This window comes from Haliotis rubra, unplaced genomic scaffold, assembly GCF_003918875.1.
Source record: "Haliotis rubra isolate DU_JTF1 unplaced genomic scaffold, ASM391887v1 Scf534, whole genome shotgun sequence".
In the NCBI taxonomy this organism is placed as follows: Eukaryota; Metazoa; Mollusca; class Gastropoda; order Lepetellida; family Haliotidae; genus Haliotis; species Haliotis rubra.
The window spans coordinates 122,501-150,264 of NW_025767229.1; the positions used below are offsets into that span (position 1 = coordinate 122,501).

The 27,764-nt window shown below is 41.1% G+C and overlaps 1 protein-coding gene across 1 annotated transcript; it reads right to left on the reverse strand.

Moving 5' to 3' along the window:
* Positions 1-1,032: 1,032 nt before the first annotated feature.
* Positions 1,033-27,410, reverse strand: LOC124253170. Its single transcript, XM_046686886.1, has 13 exons — positions 27,311-27,410; positions 25,691-25,944; positions 23,462-23,563; positions 22,885-22,941; positions 21,467-21,499; positions 17,643-17,766; positions 17,131-17,221; positions 15,415-15,619; positions 14,533-14,729; positions 7,416-7,594; positions 5,785-5,972; positions 1,891-2,129; positions 1,033-1,166 (listed from the first exon to the last, which is right to left on the reverse strand). Exons 2-13 carry the CDS (start codon positions 25,916-25,918, stop codon positions 1,160-1,162), a joined length of 1,650 nt encoding a protein of 549 aa, XP_046542842.1. The 5' UTR covers positions 25,919-25,944; positions 27,311-27,410; the 3' UTR covers positions 1,033-1,159.
* Positions 27,411-27,764: the final 354 nt, after the last annotated feature.

Below are 27,764 nucleotides of genomic sequence, written 5' to 3' on the forward strand. Positions count from 1 at the left end.
CGATTAAAACTTAAAGTATACATAATCATGGCTCATCGGCCTATCTATCACCACTCATGACACCTACCAATTCTTTGTTGTTATTTCTGCAAGTCGATTGAAACCCGATTTTGACTCTTAACTAAACGATCTTGACACAAATGGTTGACGATATGTCCGCACAAAACAGGGGTATGTTTTTTTAACATCTTTTAATCCTAGCAAAGACACGAGGGCCTGTGTGTAGCGGTGGTCAGACAAAATGGTCAATCTTTTTACTTTCTGACAAGCAATATAAAGGAACCCAAATATCAAAACAGTTTTCATCTCTGAACATTTTTTACATAATTTTGGAGCCGTGTGAGCACTCCCATGACTGGCAATATTCCTGGTCTGTCCACTGTGAAACTCACAGTCCTGATTTGTCATAAAAAATACAATGGACACATCTCCTCAAATCGTTTTGTTGTCATTTAAAGTACCACAAAGCAATATTGCAGATACATGACGGAGGCCCTCAAACAGAAGAGTTATGTCGACCAGTCAAATCAATGAGCTGTGACCCTGGTTAGGGAACCATGACACGCAATTCCCCAGTCCCCGAGTCAGACTACTTGAACCATGAGGCCGCCTCTTGACCCTGACAAAAGGGCTGAGGTACTGTATGGGGTTGAAGTTTGTGTGCATGTTATTGTGGAAGGTATTTCAGTTGTATAACTGTCATGCTGGCTGGAGGTTGGAGGAAATCCCAGATAGATGCAGGTCGGAATGTTGTGATGCAGTACACGAGGAAGTGCTGCAAACCAGAACTCAACAGCGGACGGACAAAATGTCTGGTCCATCCATGCCTCCTCTTACTTGAATATAAATGTATATGTAGAGAATAGATAGGTAAACAAACATAACATAGAATAAATAACAGGTTGAACTCATTCAGCGTTCGTACAAACTCTTGATCAGGACAGGTAAAGATTTCCAAAAGTCATGTAAATGTTTAGTAAACACGACAATAACTTCATACAGATTCAGTAACAACAAAGAGTAGACTGAATAGGTCAGACAGATTTGTCTCCCCTGATCCTGTCTGTTCAGTCTAAGATGTAACCATGGACGTCACTGAACTCGGGAACATGAAGTCATCTCATATACAAACAGTGCAGCCAACAATGGTCTCCATTCTTTACACCCTGAAAACAGAAACAACCTAATGATGCATCAATAATATTGATTAATTGAGATAAAAAGAAAACGCAGTGATAAAAGTATACAGATTGTCTGTGGTATCCTCCCTCACATATTGAGAGATACGGAAGATGTGGAAAGGCGACACATAAATGGCCTATTATTTTTATTATTATTAATAAAGGTAATCCAATTATATTTGAAATCTCCCTAAGTGTGGACCCTCCCTACCATATTTGAGAAAGACTGAAGATACATTGATGGAAGTATACAGATTGTCTTTGATATCTCCTCAGTGCTGACTCTCACTCACATATTGAGAAACAGTGAAGATGCATTGATGGAAGTATACAGATTGTCTTTGATATGGGGCGGTGGGGTAGCCTAGTGGTTAAAGTGTCCGCTCGTCATGCTGAAGACCCGGGTTCGAATCCCCACATGGGTACAATGTGTGAAGCCCATTTCAGGTGTCCCCCCACCATGATGTTGCTGGAATATTCTAAAAGCGGCGTAAAACTAAACTCAGTCAGTCAGTCTTTGATATCTCCTCAGTGCTGACTCTCACTCACATATTGAGAAATAATGAAGATGCATTGATGGAAGTATACAGATTGTCTTTGATATCTCCTCAGTGCTGACCCTCACTCACATATTGAGAAAGACTGAAGATGCATTGATGGAAGTATACAGATTGTCTTTGATATCTCCTCAGTGCTGACTCTCACTCACATATTGAGAAATAATGAAGATGCATTGATGGAAGTATACAGATTGTCTTTGATGTCATCATAGGCTCGCATCATCATGAGTGACAGCTTGTGGTCCTCCTCCACCACGTTGAGTTTCTGGTAGAAGTCCTTCAGAGCCTGGATGTAAGACTTCTGGATGATTTTCTCTTTCTCCGACTCAGCAACCACACCGATCATCTTCCCGTTTACCGTCGCATTGGCACGGATCTCTGCCGCTGAAGTCAAAACAAAGATTCAAATTCTTTGCATTCTCTCTCTTTTTGATCACACTCTTTTTAATCCCACGAGTGATATTAACCTACATCGTCAGCATCACATTATCTAGACTACAACATTAAACAGACTGTAACAAAGCCCCTGCTAACAAGTATATTTGGGATCACACTTTCTCAGTGAAGTACAGATTCTAGTACTTTTGTTAGGTCGAGACCCAGCCAGGAATCAAACCCACACTCTCAGAGTCAGGCACCTTATCACCAGCACACAAAGTCAACCATCTAACTAACTCGGCCACCGCAGCTTCCACAGACATAGACGTCTGACAACAGGTAGTCTAGACCACGGACTCTGTGTACCCCTCTGACAGATATAAACTGGTTCAGCTCCCATGGCCTAAAGCTATGAATACACAATGCCATTTAGAAATTTGACAAATGTGAGATATATCCATGACATGATATCTCTGAGACACAGTGTTATGTTTGTGAGATATATATCTGATACACGGTGGTATGTCTGTCTGAGATACAGAAAAGTATGACCAGATTCAGCAGTATGTCAAAAAGCTAAGATTTACTATAGCATGACCAGAAATTATTGAGAATTTTAGGAATATGTTTAATTCGATTTCTAGTATAAACAACCGTGACCAGCTATCAAGTGCTTGGTTTCATTCAAGAGAGACAACTCCGATAATCCTTTTTCATTACTTTGTGAAGAGTTATCCCCCTTTGTTTACTTGCTAGCAGACGACATTTTCAGTGATCCTCGGTATGGATGATTTAGAGAAGAGGAAGTTGATTTTAGAGTGTTATAACAAGGACATCAGATCAGCTTAAGTGATTTCAAGTAGAACAGGCATCCCTTTGTCCACTGTTTATCGTGTTTTGAAAAATATTGCAAATGGATATGGCATTGAGCACAAGGGAGGCGCAGGTAGGCCCAGAAAATTGACTATCGGTGACAGGAGGTGGCTTGGTATTCTTGTTTCTAAAAACAAACGAAGGAGTTTAGAAAACTTAAGGCTGGATATGATTGATAGAGGAACTGTGGCTGTCTGTAAGGAGACAATTAGAACTGAGCTGCATGCAATGGGTTGGCAGAAAAGTCAAGGAATTCCATCACCGATCATGAAACCTGAACAAAAGGAGCGAAGGTTGAACTGGTGCTTACAGCATAGAAATTTTAACTGGGACAATGTGACTTTCTCAGATGAAAGTTCTGTGTGTCTGTTTCCTAAAACACTGAAATTCTGGACCAAACAAACTGAAAAACCTTTGTATCGGCCCAAAGTACAGTCCAAAATTTGACGTGTGAGGTGGCATATCTGTGTTAGGGGCAACGCCCCTCTCATCTGCTCACGTGTTCTATGGAAATTTTTGGATTTTCCAGCAGGACAACGACCCAAAACATCGTTCAAAGCATTCACAGGCCTGGTTTCGGATGCAAAATATGACATTATTAGATAGGCCAAGCTATAGCCCTGACCTAAATCCAATAGAAAATGTTTGGGGACTTATGAAGGAAAGTGTCAATAAGAAAAATCTGACAAATATTGCTGAAATGAAAGAAGAGGTGGTCCGATATTGGGACAGCATGGACCACGACTTTCTAACTTCTTTGATCAGTAGTATGCCCCGCTGCATTGAAGCCTGCATTGCTGACCATGGTGACTTGACAAAATACTAACTGTTCACCTGTCTTTGAATCTGGAGTTATGTTCTGCTAATATTCACATTTAATACGTGAGTAATGAGTGAAAAAATAATCTCAATAATTTCTGGTTGTACTGTATATTGTTTTGTATTGTATTGTCTGAGATAAAGTGTTTTGTGTATTGTGTATATGTTTGTGAGATATATCTGAAACACGCTGGTATGTTTGTGAGATATATCTGAGACACGGTGGTATGTCTGTCTGAGATACAGTATATTGTTTTGTATTGTATTGTCTGAGATATAGTGTTTTGTGTATATGCTTGTGACATATATCTGAGACACAGTGTTATGTTTGTGAGATATATCTGAGACACGGAGGTATGTTTGTGAGATATATCTGAGACAGTGGTATGTCTGTCTGAGATATAGTGTTTGTTTGTGAGATATATCTGAGACACGGAGGTATGTTTGTGAGATATATCTGAGACATGGTGGTATGTTTGTGTGGTATATTTGAGACAGTGGTATGTCTGTCTGAGATATAGTGTTTGTTTGTGAGATATATCTGAGACACGGAGGTATGTTTGTGAGATATATCTGAGACATATCTGAGACATATCTGAGACACAGAGGTATGTTTGTGAGATATATCTGAGACACGGAGGTATGTTTGTGAGATATATCTGAGACACAGTAGGTATGTTTGTGAGATATATGAGACATAGAGGTATGTTTGTGATATATCTGAGACACGGAGGTATGTTTGTGAGATATATCTGAGACACGGAGTATGTTTGTGAGATATGTATGTTTTGTGAGACATATCTGAGACACGGTGGTATGTTTGTGAGACATATCTGAGACACGGAGGTATGTTTGTGAGACATATCTGAGACACGATGGTATGTTTGTGAGATATATCTGAGACACGGAGGTATGTTTGTGAGACATATCTGAGACACGAGGTATGTTTGTGAGATATATCTGAGACACGGAGGTATGTTTGTGAGATATATCTGAGACACGGTGGTATGTTTGTGAGATATATCTGAGACACGGTGGTATGTTTGTGAGATATATCTGAGACACGGTGGTATGTTTGTGAGATATATCTGAGACACGGAGGTATGTTTGTGAGATATATCTGAGACACGGAGGTATGTTTGTGAGATATATCTGAGACACAGTGGTATGTTTGTGAGACATATCTGAGACACAGTTTCACAGGCACTCGACCTGGACAACAACATGAAATACAAACAGGATAGACAGAGCCTCACATTAAACAGACACTGACAAGTGTGACACATGCCTATAGTTGGTCACAGGAAGTGACAGACAGACAGATCTATCACCAGGATCCATCACCAGGATAGAAAACATTTTTTACCTGAAGATAAATGTAATATGTCAACTCACAATAATGCAACTCTGACATTGCACCCAACCATTCAGCTCGTTAAATCATGCACACTAAAAGAGTGATACAGACAGCTAATTAGTATGATATCACATGACTTCCAAGATTTACAAAGTTCATGATGAGTTTCAAAAGTTGCTGCATTCCCAGAAGGCCTTGGGGCACAAGAGATGTCCATATCCCATGCTGGTCCTAAGGCCCACCTTCATGCTGAGGTCACAAGAGATGTCCATATCCCATGCTTGTCCTAAGGCCCACCTTCATGCTGAGGTCACAAGAGATGTCTATATCCCATGCTGGTTCTAAGGCCCACCTTCATGCTGAGGTCACAAGAGATGTCCATATCCCATGCTGGTCCTAAGGCCCACCTTCATGCTGAGGTCACAAGAGATGTCTATATCCCATGCTTGTCCTAAGGCCCACCTTCATGCTGAGGTCACAAGAGATGTCTATATCCCATGCTGGTTCTAAGGCCCACCTTCATGCTGAGGTCACAAGTGTCTCACGGGTTACATCATAACACCCTTCACCCCCCCTCTCCACTTGTCCCCACCTCCCTTCTTCCAACCTAGTCTGCTACCAACCTGGAGGATGGTCTGCCGCATGTATCGCGATCGAACACCTCATTGGGGATGCTGATTTTTCCCATCTGGAAGTACTCCACGTCTGCATGATACCCACCATCACACGTCGCCGCCGACGCACACAGCTCACACACGGTCTTGTTGCTACAATCGTTAGGGCAGCAGCTTGGACAGCAGGTGCCTGCATTGTTAAACAGACAAGACATTAGTCAACACAATCTGCAGGCAGCTCACCGACACAGCTCACCTAGATTGCTAACTTCAACATCATCAGTATGCAGGCTTGTCATGGTTTTTCAACCACACTGGTACTGAGTAAAGCAAAGACTTGCTAACTTCAACAAGCTTCTATTCCAAATGCATATCTAAACACCATCGTGAGAACTCTGCAGCTCACTTGAGTAAGTAATACAGTTCGCTGTACCCCCAAGTATAGTGTAATAAAATACAGTGACACTTGTGGCCAAGTGCTTTAACGTTATAATAGTTTACGGCAAAACTGTACTTTATAATACTATACATGTGGGTAGATCGAACTGTATTTCTTAATACTTACCAATGATTAATCTAAAGCAGAAAGCAAAGAGAAAAGTGGTGACCTCAATTAACAATCCTCATTCAGGGTTTCTCACTAACTGACATGCTGTTCTTATGACGTGTCTGTCCCCTATGTTAAGACATACGCTACCAGGAAAACAAACGCGTTTGAAGACGGTTTCGATCCATACATCCAGATAAGGCTGTCTAGTCACACAACATTCCACATATGCATTGTGGGACTGGGGACATTGGCGTGACGCTATTTAATTGTGATTGGAGCTAAGACATTTTTTCTGTCGAAAAAAGGTAAATGTAATACTTCCAACCGTGATGATAGCAGACTTTAAACCAAGAAATGGGGTGCTACGGAGATACTGTTATTGCAGGAGACTGTACTTGGCAATGACAACATAAATGAATGAATGAATGAATGAATGAATGAATGACAATTTATATGTATAGCGCCTAATATCAAGGTTATTTCCTGCTCAGAAAAATTACACAATGATTAAAAAACAAAAAAAAAACCAGTGATGCTTATAAAGTCAGTAAAAGCTAAGATGCTGAATATGGGTTGGGGCTCAAGGATTCAAAGCTAAAATATTGTTTGAATAGGTGTGTTTTAAGGGGTTTTTTAATGAATCCCTTGATTTTGCACTTTTCAGTTCAGCTGGAAGTTCATTCCACAACGCTGGGGCTGCAACTGTAAAACACTTTTCCCCCATTTCAGTGGTGGTTCTGGGGATGGCAAGATCATTCAAAGCACTGCTGGATCGAAGAGTTCTGTTTGAAGTTTTGTACGAAATTAGGCATCTTAGATACTGAGGATACCTATCATGAAGTCGGCTACCAAGGGAACAGTTGATTGTGAGGGGCCAGACTAGAATAGCATAGGGACATCAATACTGTAATTGCCTGATAAAATCTGTCAGCACCTTTGATCTTATAGCGAAGCATGTTAGAAAAGAGAATCTGTATCTCTACCAGCACTGACTGAAGCATCTGTCTCATCCGTCTCCAGTATACAGGTCAGTATGAGGACTAGCACAGTCATTGGACCAAAGCAGAAAGTTACAACCCTTACCACCCAGTCTCTGTCGAATCTTGTGATGAAAGTCCCTCTCCAACTGGGGGCGGTTCTGGCGGTACATGTCCAGGCTGTGTTTGGTGCCCTCATTCTTGATAGTGTTGAACACCAAGCTCTCAAACACATCATGGTAATCCATGTCAAACATGGAATGGAGCTTGCCAACTTCTTCTGGTCTGCAAGTAGACATACAGTTAACATGGAAACATTAACATTATAGAATGATGAATTGACAGAACTGCCCTTTGTAATTTACTCAATCAAAACATGGATTTGTACAGCAGAGTTCAGTCGGTAAAAGGGAATGACCAACAAGGAGAAACTGTCACACACTGTCAGACATTTTCTAGTATTTCACAATACAGAAGAATTTGTAGGCCAAGAAAACACTTCTTGTTTGCACCAGTACTCACAGTCACAGAAATCCAATACCTAGTCAAATTGCCTTCAACAATCCTTTCCTTCAAGTGCGTCATCCCAGCTCAGAGTCAACTAGTGTTACATCTACCCCTCATCTCCACCCACAGTCAACTAGTGTTACATCTACCCCTCATCTCCACCCACAGTCAACTAGTGTTACATCTACCCCTCATCTCCACCCACAGTCAACTAATGTTACATCTACCCCTCATCTCCACCAACAGTCAACTAGTGTTACATCCACCCCTCATCTCCATCAGAGTCAACTAGTGTTACATCTACCCCTCATCTCCACCCACAGTCAACTAGTGTTACATCTACCCCACCAGAGTCAACTAGTGTTACATCTACCCCTCATCTCCACCCACAGTCAACTAGTGTTACATCTACCCCTCATCTCCACCCACAGTCAACTAGTGTTACATCTACCCCTCATCTCCACCCAGTCAACTAGTGTTACATCTACCCCTCATCTCCACCCACAGTCAACTAATGTTACATCTACCCCTCATCTCCACCAACAGTCAACTAGTGTTACATCCACCCCTCATCTCCATCAGAGTCAACTAGTGATACATCTACCCCTCATCCCCACCCACAGTCAACTAGTGTTACATCTACCCCTCATCTCCACCCACAGTCAACTAGTGTTACATCTACCCCTCATCTCCATCCACAGTCAACTAGTGTTACATCTACCCCTCATCTCCACCCACAGTCAACTAGTGTTACATCACCCTCATCTCCAGTCAACTAGTGTTACATCTACCCTCATCTCCACCCACAGTCAACTAGTGTTACATCTACCCCTCATCTCCACCCAGTCAACTAGTGTTACATCTACCCCTCATCTCCACCCACAGTCAACTAGTGTTAGATCTACCCTCATCATCCACCCACAGTCAACTAGTGTTACATCTACCCCTCATCTCCACCCACAGTCAACTAGTGTTACATCTACCCCTCATCTCCACCCACAGTCAACTAGTGTTACATCTACCCCTCATCTCCATCAGAGTCAACTAGTGATACATCTACCCCTCATCCCCACCAGAGTCAACTAGTGTTACATCTACCCCTCATCTCCACCCACAGTCAACTAGTGTTACATCTACCCCTCATCTCCACCCAGTCAACTAGTGTTACATCTACCCCTCATCTCCACCCACAGTCAACTAATGTTACATCTACCCCTCATCTCCACCAACAGTCAACTAGTGTTACATCCACCCCTCATCTCCATCAGAGTCAACTAGTGATACATCTACCCCTCATCCCCACCCACAGTCAACTAGTGTTACATCTACCCCTCATCTCCACCCACAGTCAACTAGTGTTACATCTACCCCTCATCTCCATCCACAGTCAACTAGTGTTACATCTACCCCTCATCTCCACCCACAGTAAACTAGTGTTACATCTACCCCTCATCTCCATCAGAGTCAACTAGTGATACATCTACCCCTCATCCCCACCAGAGTCAACTAGTGTTACATCTACCCCTCATCTCCACCCAGTCAACTAGTGTTACATCTACCCCTCATCTCCACCCACAGTCAACTAGTGTTAGATCTACCCCTCATCCCCACCAGTCAACTAGTGTTACATCTACCCCTCATCTCCACCCGCAGTCAACTATAGTACTGTCGGAAATGCTAGAAAAATGCTTTTTAGCCGTAATACTTTGATAAAGGTGATAAATGTACTATGTTGTCAATATATCAACTCGCCTATAGTGTACCTAATTTGTTTTTCAATCGATTTAACATTCCCATGCATTTAAAGGGCAGTTTACAGGAGAGAATATGGTACCAAAACAACAACTTAACTTTTTTTCAGAGTTCAACAACAGAAATCTGAAATAGTCTTTACTTTTATGCTAATAATACAAGTGGTGTAAAAATATGAATCAACGTTTTTCTTTAACAAATAAATGTTGAATGTTTGTGTTACTTTACTTAATTATCGTTTTTTTTATTGAAGAAATATTAATATAAATGTTAAGTCTTGATAAATAATTTTCCCGTCATGCATGCATATCTTTATCACAGCGTCCACTATGGCCAACTATTTGCAGTCAATTGTTGCAAAGGTTTATAAGTTTTTTGTGCTTGAAAAAGACAGAGGTAAACCTTTCATTAGTTTAGAAAGGGTTTATTACAGAACTTGTAGAGCTGTTGGTATGTCTTACCAACAAGTTTACAATATTGTAAACAAATCAGACAAGACAGCGACCGTCTCAAAACCAAAACCGGGACGTAAAACCATCCTTGACAACTTTGACAAAGGAGTACTTAGACGGGCGGTCTACAAACTTTAGGAGAAGAAGAATATATATATTCTAAAGAAGCTACACCAGTGACTTCGTTCAATCTTTGGCCAATGTTCACAACTAGATTAAACTGACCGAATTACATCCATATTTTGGCAATGAAATATACTGTTGACATGCAAAACACTTATTAAAACGTTGCACATTTCTACAATCAATCAATAGGATAACACAAGTGATAGGATTCTTTCCAATGTACAGTAATTCGTATGTTTATTTCAAAACAAACACACATACACAAATGCACAAATGATCTCCTACATAACCAATACATATACTATCGTGCACATATTCAACATTTTGAAGAAAACATCTATTGAGATGATCCCCCCCGAGCGTGTGCTCAGGGTGTCAATTTCACCTGTCGATACCGTGCATGCTGATGACGTAACACAGGCAGTTAATGTTTGTATCAAATAACGTCCCACTACCCGTTATTTTTCTAAGTTTTTGGTATTTTCATCAGTAAAAACACATTTTAGGGCATGTCTCAAAATTTATTCCCTCGGTCTACATTAGGTAGAAGTTTCTTAAAGTGATATTTGTTATTTAAGTAACTGTAATACCTCTGAATTTTAAATATAAGTCAAAAAGCATTTTTCTAGCATTTCCGACAGTACTTTAGTGTTACATCTACCCCTCATCTCCATCCACAGTCAACTAGTGTTACATCTACCCCTCATCTCCACCCACAGTCAACTAGTGTTACATCTACCCCTCATCTCCATCAACAGTAAACTAGTGATACATCTACCCCTTATCCCCACCAGAGTCAACTAGTGTTACATCCACCCCTCATCTCCACCCACAGTCAACTAGTGTTACATCTACCCCTCATCTCCAACCAGTCAACTAGTGTTACATCTACCATTCATCTCCACCCACAGTCAACTAGTGTTACATTTACCCCTCATCTCCAACCAGTCAACTAGTGTTACATCTACCCCTCATCTCCACCCACAGTCAACTAGTGTTACATCTACCCCCATCTCCAACCAGTCAACAAGTGTTACATCTACCCCTCATCTCCAACCAGTCAACTAGTGTTACATCTACCCCTCATCTCCACCCACAGTCAACTAGTGTTACATCTACCCCTCATCTCCACCCACAGTAAACTAGTGTTACATCTAGCCCTCATCTCCATCAGAGTCAACTAGTGATACATCTACCCTTTATCCCCACCAGAGTCAACTAGTGTTACATCCACCCCTCATCTCCACCCACAGTCAACTAGTGTTACATCTATCCCTCATCTCCAACCAGTCAACTAGTGTTACATCTACCATTCATCTCCACCCACAGTCAACTAGTGTTACATTTACCCCTCATCTCCAACCAGTCAACTAGTGTTACATCTACCCCTCATCTCCACCCACAGTCAACTAGTGTTACATCTACCCCTCATCTCCAACCAGTCAACAAGTGTTACATCTACCCCTCATCTCCACCCAGTCAACTAGTGTTACATCTACCCCTCATCTCCACCCACAGTCAACTAGTGTTACATCTACCCCTCATCTCCACCCAGTCAACTAGTGTTACATCTACCCCCCATCCCCACCAACAGTAAACTAGTGTTACATCTACCCCTCATCCCCACCAACAGTCAACTAGTGTTACATCTACCCCTCATCCCAACCCAGAGTCAACTAGTGTTAGATCTACCCCTCATCCCCACCCACAGTCAACTAGTGTTACATCTACCCCTCATCCCCACCAACAGTCAACTAGTGTTACATCTACCCCTCATCCCCACCAACAGTCAACTAGTGTTACATCTACCCCTCATCCCCACCAACAGTCAACTAGTGTTACATCTACCCTCATCCCCACCAACAGTCAACTAGTGTTACATCTACCCCTCATCCCCACCAACAGTCAACTAGTGTTAGATCTACCCTCATTTCCAATCTAGAGTCAACTAGTGTTACATCTACCCCTCATCTCCACCCACAGTCAACTAGTGTTACATCTACCCTCATCCCCACCCACAGTCAACTAGTGTTACATCTACCCCTCATCCCCACCAACAGTCAACTAGTGTTACATCTACCCTCATCCCCACCCACAGTCAACTAGTGTTACATCTACCCCTCATCCCCACCAACAGTAAACTAGTGTTAGATCTACCCCTCATCCCCACCCACAGTCAACTAGTGTTACATCTACCCCTCATCCCCACCCACAGTCAACTAGTGTTAGATCTACCCCTCATCCCAACCCAGAGTCAACTAGTGTTAGATCTACCCCTCATCCCCACCAACAGTCAACTAGTGTTACATCTAAGCTACCCTCATCCCCACCAACAGTCAACTAGTGTTACATCTACCCCTCATCTCCAACCAGTCAACTAGTGTTACATCTACCATTCATCTCCACCCACAGTCAACTAGTGTTACATCTACCCCTCATCCCCACCCACAGTCAACTAGTGTTACATCTACCCCTCATCCCCACCCACAGTCAACTAGTGTTACATCTACCCCTCATCCCCACCAACAGTCAACTAGTGTTACATCTACCCCTCATCCCCACCAACAGTAAACTAGTGTTACATCTACCCCTCATCCCCACCAACAGTAAACTAATGTTAGATCTACCCCTCATCCCCACCCAGAGTCAACTAGTGTTACATCTACCCCTCATCCCCACCAACAGTAAACTAGTGTTAGATCTACCCCTCATCCCCACCCACAGTCAACTAGTGTTACATCTACCCCTCATCCCCACCCACAGTAAACTAGTGTTACATCTACCCCTCATCCCCACCAACAGTAAACTAGTGTTAGATCTACCCCTCATCCCCACCAACAGTAAACTAGTGTTAGATCTACCCCTCATCCCCACCAACAGTCAACTAGTGTTTGATCTACCCCTCATCCCCACCAACAGTAAACTAGTTTTAGATCTACCCCTCATCCCCACCCAGAGTCAACTAGTGTTAGATCTACCCCTCATCCCCACCAACAGTAAACTAGTGTTACATCTACCCCTCATCCCCATCCACAGTAAACTAGTGTTAGATCTACCCCTCATCCCCACCAACAGTAAACTAGTGTTACATCTACCCCTCATCCCCATCCACAGTAAACTAGTGTTAGATCTACCCCTCATCCCCACCAACAGTAAACTAGTGTTACATCTAGCCCTCGTCTCCATCAGAGTCAACTAGTGATACATCTACCCCTTATCCCCACCAGAGTCAACTAGTGTTACATCCACCCCTCATCTCCACCCACAGTCAACTAGTGTTACATCTATCCCTCATCTCCAACCAGTCAACTAGTGTTACATCTACCATTCATCTCCACCCACAGTCAACTAGTGTTACATTACCCCTCATCCCACCACACAGTCAACTAGTGTTAGATCTACCCCTCATCCCCACCCAGAGTCAACTAGTGTTACATCTACCCTCATCCCCACCAACAGTAAACTAGTGTTAGATCTACCCCATCTCCACCCTCTATCCCCATCCCCACCCACAGTCAACTAGTGTTACATCTACCCCTCATCCCCACCCACAGTAAACTAGTGTTACATCTACCCCTCATCCCCACCAACAGTAAACTAGTGTTAGATCTACCCCTCATCCCCACCAACAGTAAACTAGTGTTAGATCTACCCCTCATCCCCACCAACAGTCAACTAGTGTTTGATCTACCCCTCATCCCCACCAACAGTAAACTAGTTTTAGATCTACCCCTCATCCCCACCAACAGTAAACTAGTGTTAGATCTACCCCTCATCCCCACCAACAGTAAACTAGTGTTACATCTACCCCTCATCCCCATCCACAGTAAACTAGTGTTAGATCTACCCCTCATCCCCACCAACAGTAAACTAGTGTTACATCTACCCCTCATCCCCATCCACAGTAAACTAGTGTTAGATCTACCCCTCATCCCCACCAACAGTAAACTAGTGTTACATCTACCCCTCATCCCCACCAACAGTAAACTAGTGTTACATCTACCCCTCATCCCCACCACCAGTCAACTAGTGTTAGATCTACCCCTCATCCCCACCCAGAGTCAACTAGTGATACATCTACCCCTCATTCCCACCCACAGTCAACTAGTGTTACATCTACCCCTCATCCCCACCAACAGTCAACTAGTGTTACATCTACCTCCAATCCCCACCCACAGTCAACTAGTGATACATCTATCCCCCTCATCCACCCACAGTCAACTAGTGTTACATCTACCCCTCATCCCCACCCACAGTCAACTAGTGTTAGATCTACCCCTCATCCCCACCCCAAGTTTTAACAAGGTAGGACGCACATCACAACTTGGTGACATGCCAGCAGACAACACCCCAGTGTATGAACCACGACACAACTAAGCTGTCTACCTGAGGAAGTACTGAAGTGAAACTTCAACATCAATGACCATCTTGTCCTCTGTGAAGACCGACACTGTGGCGGAGATGGTGTGAGCTGTGCTGCTGAAGTACATGAGGTCAACATCAGGGCCCAGGACGTAGCACCCTGGATACAGCACCCTGTTCCGGTCAACAATTCCCGTCAGACGACTCTTCCGCAATGCGATCTGCGTGTTCAATGATGAATGGTTGCTAGGTTACACTTTATTTAAGACTAGCAAGAAAGTGAGTAGTGTGCACTGCTGCTTGAAGCAATATTCCAGTCACACCAGAAATCAACTTCACACTTAGCTCTCTTGTGGGGAATCATATTCTGGGTCCATGACATGTTGAACCTCGTATAACACTGTTTAACTGAACTGAACACATTCTTGTACAGAGGTTTTTGTTCACTAAATAGCAGTTATTGTACAAAGCTCAAAAACATCTGTAATTCGCATAAACGAAGCATAAGAAGCAGTCACAGGTACACAAGTAATCATAAATGTTGAAGAGTTCAGTTTGGAAACCAATAATATGAAAGGACATCAAAAGAGAGAAATGTCAACAATCTTCAAATAATAATAATCTTTAACTGAAACTAAGTGACCTAATGTCCAACATGACATTGGTCACTCAATCTGGTGAGTCAAAGATGTTTACTACTTTACTGAAACGCACAGACACTGGTCTGACACGTCAAGGATAATGCATAGAAATCTGAGCAGCAGATGGTGATGGCAGCCAAGAGACACAGTTCTGCACATTGTCTGTTGCCCTGCTTATATATGTTTAGCTTTATGTTAAGGCACAAACAAGATACACAACAATTATTTTTTCAGTGGAGATACATATATTGACACTACCACTTACATTGTAATAATTAACGTATTCAAAGCTGGAGGAGAATACGCCAATAAATAGAACCAGACATGCAATGGAGATCAGTGCAATAATTCCCAGAATCCTCTTGGTGCGGGAGTATGTGGAGTGAGCAGTGCACAGCTGTTGGTAGAAGCGGACGATCAGGGTGCCCACGCAGTTAAACCAGCATAGTCCAGTACACTCATACGCCTCTCTGGAACACAGAAACAATGGGTGATGTTGAACATATTGAATGTATCAACCAGCAATCAAGTAGATTCACACTCCACTCTGTAACATGGAAACTACAGGAATATATGTATTTAACGCATCAACCAGCAGTCTAGTACACTTACACAGATATGGTTTAACGCATTACACAGGCATGGTTTAAACCATCACACTGATATGGCTTAACCCATCATACAGATAAGGATTAACCCATCACACAGATATGGTTTAACCCATTATACAGATATGGTTTAACCCATCACACTGATATGGTTTAACTCATCACACAGATATGGTTTAACCCATGATTCAGATATGGTTTAACCCATCACACAGATATGGTTTAACCCATTATACATATATGGTTTAACCCATCACACAGATATGGTTTAACTCATCACACAGATATGGTTTAACCCATCATACAGATATGGTGTAACCCATCACACAGATATGGTTTAACCCATCATACAGATATGGTTTAACCCATCACACAGATATGGTTTAACCCATGATACAGATATGGTTTAACCCATCACACAGATATGATTTAACCCATCACACAGATATGGTTTAACCCATCACACAGATATGGTTTAACCCATCATACAGTTATGGATTAACCCATCACACAGATATGGATTAACCCATTGCACAGATATGGTTTAACCCATCGCGTAGATATGGTTTAACCCATTGCACAGATATGGTTTAACGCATCGTGCAGATATGGTTTAACCCACCATACAGATATGGTTTAACCCATCATACAGATATGGATTAACCCATCACACAGATATGGCTTAACCCATCACACAGATATGGTTTAACCCATCACACTGATGATTCAGAAATGCTTTAACCCATCACACAGATATGGTTTAACCCATCATACAGATATGGTTTAACGAATCACACTGATATGGTTTAACCCATGATTCAGATATGGTTTAACTCATCACACAGATATGATTTAACCCATCACACAGATATGGTTTAACTCATCACACAGATATGGTTTAACCCATCATACAGATATGGATTAACCCATCACACAGATATGGATTAACCCATTGCACAGATATGGTTTAACCCATCGCGCAGATATGGTTTATCCCATGATTCAGATATGGTTTAACCCATCACACAGATATGGTTTAACCAATCACACAGATATGGTTTAACCCATGACACAGATATGGTTTAACCCATTACACAGATATGGTTTGACCCATCACACAGATATGGTTTGACCCATCACACAGATATGGTTTAACCCATCACACAGATATGGTTTAACCCATTACCCAGATATGGTTTCACCCATTGTTCAGATATGGTTTAACCCATCACACAGATATGGTTTAACCCATCACACAGATATGACTTGACCCATTTAAATATTGCTACAATCTGACAGGCTTTACAGGCTTACATTGGCGGCTGAGCCAACATGAGAATTTGGCATGGCCTAATTCCCACTGTACAACTTACACTTCCTCCTCTGGTGGGGGCCCGGTCCGCTCCATGTCATGCAGCTCAATGTCACCCAGCTCGGCAGGTGCACGGTAGGTGGGAGTATCTTCTGTACAATAAAAACATTCATGTATTTCAGAATCAACATTGAACAGCCCAAATCAGTCATCACGGTGTTCTACTTAGTTTCATCCAATAAAATCCAGTCAACCAATCAAACTTCAGTTGTACACTGCATGGCAGAACACTGGTGTACAGGTAGGCAGAGTAGTATCCCAGTGAGCAAGTAATAGACTATCTGGGAAACAGCACTCCTCAGTGCCAAACCACTGTCTGGACCAGAAGCCTGTGTCGTAGCCTGTGTCGTAGCCTGGGAGTTGCTGAGCACCGGTTTCAGCAGTACTCCAGCAACATCGCATCAAATGTATGTAGTGGACTTTAAATATAGTATGTATAGGAAGAATCAAACCCTTGCCTTTGGCTTGACAAGCTAACACTCCAACCTCTAGGCCACCTCCCCACCCTCCTACCTATGGACGCACCAGCCGCCGGTCTGGGCTTGGTGTCTAATGGAGGCTGCCAGGGCTGCCGGATGAACGTGGTTGTAGCCATGTCGCCGTCAACATTGTCAGGGTCAGCAGCATCTGGGGACAGCTGCAACACAGAAACTTCATTCAGTGATGGTGAAGATATCTCCTATTTGTCCAGGGTGAGTGAGTGAGGGGTGTGGCCACTCTTAGCACCACTGCAGCTGGGCACATGTAACTTGAAGTGGGATACAACAGAGACTAAACTATCTTCCATCGCATGTGCCAAGAAGTAGCAGCACATCCAACAAACTTTCAGCAACAATTAGACTGTTGCTGATATGCAAGATCATGAAAAGATCAGGACAAAAATATTAATTGCAAAGTTTTATCTATTCTTTGATCACCACAGCTTTCATCTTTTCTGATACGTAAAATAACAAATCACATCTGCCTTCTAGAGTCCCTCTACATTACAGCATTACAGTCGGACTACAGCACTATTCTTGCAATGTTACACATGGGTAACCTTTCAGCTGTGGATTAACAAAAACTCCAAACAATCCTGCATTAAGAAGCACGATCCACGCTGGAAGTTGAAACTAGTCCTGCTGGAGTGGTATAGAGTGGGGGACCATGCCATGCCTCATTCACTACACACATCTTGGTGTGCCCTCAGTACGTGCGGACACAGAGTTAATCCAATCAGTTCTACATGCACAGACAGAATCAGTAGGAAGGTAAAAACAGTGCATCTTTACAGTCATTCATAAACCGTATATGATTTATGTTTCCTGGAATAACCTGTGTCCAAGGGATAGTTAATAGGAAGTCCCTCGGGCCAACCACAGTGATTCTGTAGAAATGTACCCGGTCAGGCAACTTGCATTTGAACACAGTCTACATAAACAAATGTGTGGAATGAAGATAAATCAGGCAAATAGCCTAATGTTCTAGGTGCTAACATACCTGTAGCCTTGTGTGAAATACAAATATGCTTCTCAGGACCTAATACTTCAACAATAGATTACACCGGCAAGAGATATTTACATCTGTTTCATAAGCCTCGTGGAAAATGTGTTTGAAACATAAAACTGTTAATAATGTTGTTTCAGATTATATTTCTAGTCTACAGATTTAAACTCGCGGGTGTGTTTCTCCTACTTCTATAACAGGACAACAGTAACTGTGAATGCAGGTATTGTACATCATTTGATATCTCTTAGTAACCAGTTAGGTTCACAACAAAATGGCCCCACAACACTGGTGTCAACACGGTTCAGAGGGTGCACACTGTGGAACACTACACCATCAACTATCTGCACTTCATCTCAACACATGCAACACTGACATCCCCAGGTTGAAGGGGGGGAACCATTGAAGGACTATCTATCTAAGGGAGGTAACTCTTTGTTCCTTTCACAGACTGACAAATGTTAAACAAATCAACGGACTGAAACACGAATCAATTATTACTTTGACAATTTCATAAACTGTATGATCCAGGATGGGACTCACATAACAAAGGTACTAGAATCTGTACTATACTGAGAAGATGTAATCCCAAATATAACACATGTTACATGATGTAAAACAAATACCGGTACTTAACCATTACAAGTCAAAACAAGAATTACAAATTGATCCCAAATTATGAAACAAATTCCTGTATCACATATACTAGGTACACAATGTAAACAAAATATACACATGATCGTTAATTAAGCACCTGCTGAATCCAAAGGCAATTTAATAAATTGTGGCCCAGATAGGTGAAAATACCCAAGCACACAAGAATACTAGAATACACATGTGCTGGACACATTGTGTCAAAAGCTATGCATGTTCACAACACATGCATGCTCAAAGCACCTTGGGGTATAGATTTCATTATTGCAGTATCTGCACTGAACTGATTTCAGAGCAGTTACATGCATCATTTCATCCCTAACACTAATAAGTGGAGGTCCCCAGGACTCCCATGTTTGTGAGTTGAGGTGAAACCCTGCTTCATCATATGGCGAAGGCCTGATAAACCTGATGAAAGCCGATATCTTCCACACATCATGGCTGGCACATGGAGACGTCATAACAATACATATCTGCAGGAGATCCTGCATGTAGCTGAACCTTGTCGTGTGGTAAGTGATGATGTGGAACTGCATTCAATATGACTGCCACCACTTTCTAGTCATCCAATATTCATGGACGACAATGCTAGGTCTCACTGTTCTCGAGAGCCATCATCGCCTGTTTGCAGAACACCATCAAAACATTCAGTCCACAAAAACACCCAAGATAACCCTGTTTGAACTTTGCAGGAATTAACACAGTGTGAGGGGTGGGTGATACGGATATGGTCACCAGTGGTGCTTCATGCAATCACAAACATCATTATTTCAGAACTGTATGACAATCAGATTGATGGCAATAGACAAAGTGACAACACTTTCTGCCATTGTTGATATTCATGTCTTGTGTATTCCTCCCAGACTGCAAGGAAATTGTACCATATTTCAACTTCAGTTTTCTCTTTGTTCTCATCAGAGGAAAATATGTTAAAGTTACTATTTTAATAAGCTGAATTTATTTCTCAAAGCACACACAATGTGTAGAGTTTTCTTGTCAATACTGGTGGGTGGTGCTTGATTAATGCTCATGTGTATAAGAAAGAAGTTGATCAGCCATACAAATTCATACAATTTATCATAGTTCCATGACACATACTTTAATCAAACAAATAGTACACTATTTCTTCAGCACCCTTGTAACATTCTTGCTCAATCAAATTTTACAGATGCCTTGTAAACCTACTTCTACTAGTTCTAGACGTATACATGTATATACCATGTGATGAGATGAGGCTGGTGCATTGCTGATAAGTCACTTGTTTACCCAAACATCCAACCACATGTTAGTAAGTTAATGAAAACAGAGTAGATGGTGTATAAATGTGTGTGGGTCTAACATTAGAATGACCAGAGAGAATTGGAAGAGATAGAGAATGGTAAATGTTTTACAAAAAGAAAGTGAATAACAAAGAATCTGGACAAAAGATTCTCCTGGAGTTGAATAGCATGATGAGTAGTGTATAAATGTTAAGTTTGTGCTTGCTTCAATGTTCACTAACGTAATCAACATAATGAAATTAATGCTATGCCCACAATGATCATTTTCATGAACTTCAATTTTGAAAGAGGATGTCTAGTTTGTATTTGTATATAAGGAAGAAGTGCCAAACACGCATAGAGAACACACTGCCAGCCATTGTTTGGAGCTGTTCATCTACATGTCCATTTGGACTACCCATGAAGATCTGGGTTAGAACTGATCTTCAGAATTGAACCCATGCTTGTCTTAGAGACAACTAATGTGATCAGGTGGACAGGCTAGCTGACTTGGTTGACACATGTCATCGGTTCCCAATTGCGTAGACATGCTTAAGCTAATGATCACTGTATTTTCTGGTCCAGACTTGATTAATTACAGGCCACCACCTTATAGCTGTAATATTGCTGAGTGCAGCGTAAAACTAAACTCACTTACTCACTGTATTTGGACTATACAATTGGACCTATAACTGATCTTTTTCACATGATCACTTAACCCTGCAGAACACCTGCCCCTATATCTAAATACCACTATAAGTTCTTTAATGAATGGAGGGTGGCAAGTCAAGGTTATTGGGCTGCTAAACAAGCTTCCTCCGAGAGTCGTCCATGACGACAGAGAGAGTGAGGTGAAGCACATGACCAGCATATTAACTAAGTGAGGATACAAGCAGAGTACATGTATGTCACAGTCAACAGCATGCAAACAGTTAATACCGGGTCCCCGTTGGCAGCACTTGCAGGCAGCTCCTGAAATTGATGTGGTAACCATTAAATTTAGACATTTTATATAAATCGAGGCCAGAACAAAGTAAGTAATAGATTAAAGGGATTCATCCACACAGCCATCAAGGCTGGGGGGATTCAGAAGGAAAAACTGCCACTCAGTCACAAAGAGATCATTTATTAACCTTTATTGTCAAACAAATCCCACCTTTTGGGAAGGTCATGGCACATTTCCTCAGCATTGTTTTCACAAAAGGAAAATTGAACTATTAAATTTGTTCGTGACTGATTGAGGTGGATATTTTCCATAGAACTTCTTAAACCATTGTAACTGTCTCCAATGTGTCCTCTTCTCGTGTGTAATAAACTAACACCTAAGAAACACTATATCTAATATTTACCAACCACCAACTTACCTACCACCAACCCCTTACTCACACCACCCAATACACATACAAGGTCTAGTACATTTACTTGTTAGTGTCAACTTTCACAGTTCTTATCAAATTTGTCAAATATCTTTCTCTAATTGAATTACAAGTGTCTGTCTCATATTGGTGTTGGTATTTCCAGTATTTCAATGGTCTGAAGGAACATGTCTAAACAATCCCAAGCTGCCAAAAGAAACACAAGCAGATTTAAAGTCATTAAAACAATTTTGAAGAATTTTTTACTTTGACACCATTTGTGCTGGTGAGATGTTGATTAAAATTAGCCCCATTGTGTTGGTATATTGCTATAACTACTACCAGCAACAAATAATCAGCGTAACCTAGTGAACTCATCAGGAGTACTGACTTTTACAACACTTCTAGTTTGCTGACAGAAATGATCCAGAACAAGAAAACGCCCACTTGTCCAGGTAAACACAAGGATATACAACATGAATCAATCTATATAGATAAAGCAATAATGAATGAGAGTCAACCCAAACAGTCCTAGAAACACAAACTTTACTGAGACAGTGTAATCCCATATGTAATATATGTTACAACTGACCAAAAAGGAAATGTGTATTCATAGTTTCAGCCATGAGAGTAACTAGTACCCCATTCAGAGAGAATCCTACAAACTGAACTATCTCCACCACTAACAATTAGTTGTACACTGTTGTACCGAAAGCACTGTTAAAATATATCTCTCATGAATGAAAAACAATTCTATAAATTTTGGAGTATGACAACTTGGTCTGGAATCCTGGATAAATGCCTGACATATGGTATACCATACTTATAGTAGCTTCCATGTTGGAACTAACCTATGTGTAAAACAAACATTCCCCTCTTTCTCTCCTTATGTCAAATTTAAAAACGGGCACCCAATCGTTATCCTTTACAAAATAAACCAAATACATGTACATAAAGAAGAAGAACACAGAAGCAAAAGTCTATTGCTGTCAGTTCCATTACCTTGAGGTACTGACGAGACCGGTCGTTAGAGTACCGAGTAACAGCAGGAGCTGCATCCTAGGTCACACAGAAACACACACGGTCAAGGTCACACCGTTACAAACATTGCTCTTAAATTGAAAAAATGACAAAAATATTACAGAAATTGATCTCTACAGTATCTTATGAATATTTACATTGTTCCCCTATATTTGTTGCTGATACAATGGGTCAAACACAGGGTGCTGTAGACACTGAAGCTTTCAGACAAGATGTTTATACAATACATGTAATGGTTACAGCAGGGGCGTAGCTGCCATATAGGTAAAAAGGCAATTGCCTACATATAATTTTGTAAAACAAATATTAAATAAAGGAAATGATAAATTTGAAAGAAAAATCTTTCAGGTGAATTTATTTCAACATGCTGAAAGCATGGTTATGTACGTATAATAATTGCATTCTAAACTTTTTGCCTACACATAATAACTGGCTCAGATACGCCCCTGTACAGTGATACTGCATCACAGTTACAGTGATGTGAATAGAGAAAGTGAATATGTTGGTGTAATCTAGAATGTTCAGTAGGATGGTTTACCACAAGATGGTCGCTTGATGTTGGATTCGCCCTGTATCTCCAGTGGTCAGAGGGGGACAACATTGCAAAGCCACCGACTGTGTTACCATGGTTACTGTGTCCCTGGATGACCAACACTCATGTGATGAGTTCAAACAGCTATAACTCAACATTCTTACCAAAAAAAACCAGAGTGACTGACAACAACAGTCATCATAGATACAGAGTAACAGGCATACTATCATTAGTGGGGACCATGTCAAAGCAGTGGAATTGCAAGATACAATGCCATTAACAGTGCCATTGAAAAATAAGTTGAGGACATTTTGGATAGCAATAAAGAAAGTTTCTGTTGTTGACAATGAACCCATCTGTAACCATGAAAGCTCATCCTAATCAAACTGTGAGTTTCCTTTCCCTGGCTGGTCCTTCAGCTGATTTCAGATCAACATAGCCAAGTCATTAGCAGTACATCTTGGTCGACAACTCAGTTGATACGTAACATTCATTAACAGTGATGGAAATAATCTAGGAATGGTCCTTGTCATAGCCCTGATGTTGAATGTTGGAGACAGGGCGCTCAGACACACACGCAGCTAACAACATAATCATAATAGCAATCCACACATGAACAGAATGATGAATGATACTCACTGATATAGAATAACTAACTTCACAAAGTGAATCAAAACTTTACACAACTTGACATGTAATTGTAATTTGATCGTCAAAATGTAACATTCTCATCAGTCTTCAAACAAAGAGACAAACCCTGGGCCTCGCTCCCCAGATCATCGCACTACTACCGTACTTATGTAGGTCAGTGTTTATGCACGGAACAAACTGAAAAATAGTTTCACTGTGCACAAAACAAAATGTGAAAAGAACAACATTACCATGATTTCAGAAATCAGAGACAAATCATCATCGGTGACCAGTGGTAACTATGTATACAGACAACATTTACTCATGCCTGGATCCCACGTGGGGGACAAGGCTGACATCCACTGGCTTTACATGACGAGTAAGTTCCATAAATTTCACTCAACTATTTTATTAAAAAAAATCTAAATAGTTTCACACGAGTCATAGTAGGCACCATATTTTTTCAAAGCGTACCTTGAATCCAAGAAACTCCACAAGACAAAAACAACTGTTCAAGTTTTCTGACTGTAAACTACAATCAGCAACACAATACACTAGATCTACTATGTCATAAAACCATATTACCAGTATGAATAAATTCATGAATCATCAGTCAATATAAGTAACCACAACACATGAAGCTTTTGCTCTATATAGATTTAATGATGGAAATATTCTACTGACAAAATATTTTCAGGACTTACAAATTTAAAATAGACTCCAAAATACATTTACTGGAAGCATAAGTCACAACGACTCCCACGTTTCAAAGTGTTTGGAAAACCTTGCATCCATCAGGTCAATCAGGGTTCAGGGCGCTCAAGTCCATGAGCCAATGTCAAGGTCAGGTGGAAACAGTCAGATCAGTAACTGACTTTCTGCTTAAACACTCACATAGATTTATAGTTGAGATGTGCTATAACACTGTACAAAGTAACAAATATGTGTGAAAAGTTCTAGTGATGTTAACATGGTGGATATGGTTGAAAATAGGTAAGTACCAAAAACATGAAAACACCCACTACTCCACACAGCACCATCAATCCCAGTGAATTAAAAAAACTGTTTCAGAGCACCATCCTGTGTAAACATAAACATTCCAAACCAGAAGTCAGGACTGACAAGCTTTCGCTGTACAAAGAACAAATGGTGGACCAATGACCATATGACAGTAACGAAAGAAGAACTCTCTTCTACAACTGTCCGAGACAAGTAACATTCCAATATGAGTAACTGACAAATCAACACCAAATCCATGAACATAATGCATCTGCTCAAACTACAGGGAACAGTTATTATAACATGACATATGATGTATAACACTGAATTCATAAACTGAATTTATATGATAGAAAGCAAAACCCTAAATATGAAATCTGCTTCAGTTACACCATGTCAGTCACTTTCAAAAGTAAATAAACATGAACTTTTATTCTTAGTTGATTACGTTTAAAATAAAGCATACGATTTTATGGATAACAACATCTTGTGTTTTGAAGAGAGCAATAGCATGTTTAGTATAAGTGGTATTATAATGATTATTGATAATAGGAAAGCCTCAGCATTTAAACCTATGATCTGTGCAGCATGATCCCCACAACCTACCATATGAGCTGCTTCTTCCTCTGCCTTATCTCCATTGGTCGAGTACTCTGACCGCTGGCGACGCATCTTGTTCAATGCATTTTCTTCTGTCTTGGTCAAGTCATTTTCAGCTTCTGTGGAATCTTTTCCAGCCTGGCGATCACCAAGGTCAGAGGTTAAAGCCTGGTTTTCATCTTCTTCAGTTTCATCTTTCTCTGTCTTCGCATCATATGGATCCTTCTTATCCATTTTGTTTTCCTTTTTCAAGAGAATTCCTAGAAACCAAATGATTAACATTCATAAATCAACTGGTTTGAACTGTGCAGAGCGTGTGAAAAATATCCACTGGCCATTTTCCAGTTTGGTCGTATGCTTACTGATGGGACCTCTGCAACGATATATTATTATGTTGCCAAGTTTAATCGGTTAGATAATTTAAAAAGCGAAAGTGAGTTGTGATTGGTACGCTCAACTTCCCAGTGTAGACACCTGATTGGATAAAAGCCAACCAAGGAAGGTAATAAAATCATCGGCTCGAGCCGTAGATGCATCCAGGGTATAGTGGAGATTTATCGGAACGTATACCCTGGAGATTATCAAGGATGCATTTACCTATGCTTTTCAATAAATGATGTCCCATTTTGGTTGCAAATCCATCAGAGATGTGGGGTTGTTTTAGTTGTGAGAAGGGGATGGGCGGGAAGAACAGTGGTGGTGAGATGACTATATACAAGAGCTTGTGAACATAAATTAAGCAATTTATATAACTAATAAATACATTAATAATGGCCTGTTTCATAAATCAATTTGGATCAGTTGCATTTGACATAAAACTATATATTTGTTTTGATTTTTGTTTTCTTTCGAGTGTGTTTACACTCGGTAAAGCATACGACCAAACCAGAGGTTGGCCATTGGATATTTTTACACGCTCTGCGAGTCGCAAAATTAATGTGAAACCAACGAATTACAACGATACCCGACGATAGCGAGACAGCACGGTAATTGCCTCGCAGCATGCAGCGAGGACTGCAACCGGTAAAGTGCACTCTAGTGTCAGTTCTATTACGTGTCTATAGTGCCAACTAAACAAGATGCCATGCCCCAGTTAAACATGGATACCCCACTCAGGTACAATATGGAAACTCCGAGACTACAACTAGTACAAGTCGATGCTGCAGCCATGTGGTCAAGTTTGTACATGTGACACCTTTTCTTGACAACCTGCCATGTTGATGGGCGGCATATCAGAACCTAGCATCAGTGGACCAATATTTACATGTTGCCATATTTTCTGTATCTCAGGTATCAATGACCCTGGCCTTCCTGCAAACAGGTTTAACTTACAAGTTACATCAAGTGCAGACCGTTGCAACGAACAAATACTCGCATCAACAGCAATACTGTTAAGTCTGTGAGAAATAAGTCACGTGTGCAAAACAATACGTTCAATGCCTTGGTCGATCTCTGCGGATTCACGTTTTTCTTCAGTCTGAACTGAACATTTAGACTCCTGGATATGATCTACCGACAGGTCCTGACCGATCCATGAACATCCAGAACACCAATTGGCTATTTCCGATTACCTTATACAACACCAATGCATATACAAAATCCGACATTATATTACGGAATACCAACCTTCTCCAAAGCTATGTCATAATGTCAAATAGTTTGCAACACTTCTAAATTGCTTGCGAAATTGACTTCCTATTATGTTTACGTCGCTAACAGCGCCATCTAGTTCCTGTGGTGAATACTGGGATACTGTCTACTGTGTGGTAAAATCATTCGACGCATTTTAACATAGAAACCAGTCTAAAAAAAGTCACTCGAGAACTGCATCTCCTACAGCATGCTGTTGCGTGTAAAATAGTCTTTTATGCTATATGGCAACTGGGGGTTATAGGGTATAAATCGTAACTCACACCGAAAAGGAATGAATGAAAATCACACACACAAGAACAGCTGTCACACTGGCAAGTCAGCTGCATGATGCACACCCCACATGTACCTTAACAGTAATTAATTTAATCTGTTGGTTACACCTTGGGCCAAAATACCTGTCCATTATGAGTGTGTGTGTGAGTTAAAA

Excerpts from the sequence above, each read along its gene's own strand:
- LOC124253170 (XM_046686886.1), bottom strand. The coding sequence starts at position 25,918 with ATGGATAAGAAGGATCCATATGATGCGAAGACAGAGAAAGATGAAACT. Across the intron at positions 14,730-15,414 it reads AATACGTTAATTATTACAAT|ATCGCATTGCGGAAGAGTCG; the intron begins GTAAGTGGTAGT and ends TTGAACACGCAG. Across the intron at positions 7,595-14,532 it reads TCACTTCAGTACTTCCTCAG|ACCAGAAGAAGTTGGCAAGC; the intron begins GTAGACAGCTTA and ends GTCTACTTGCAG.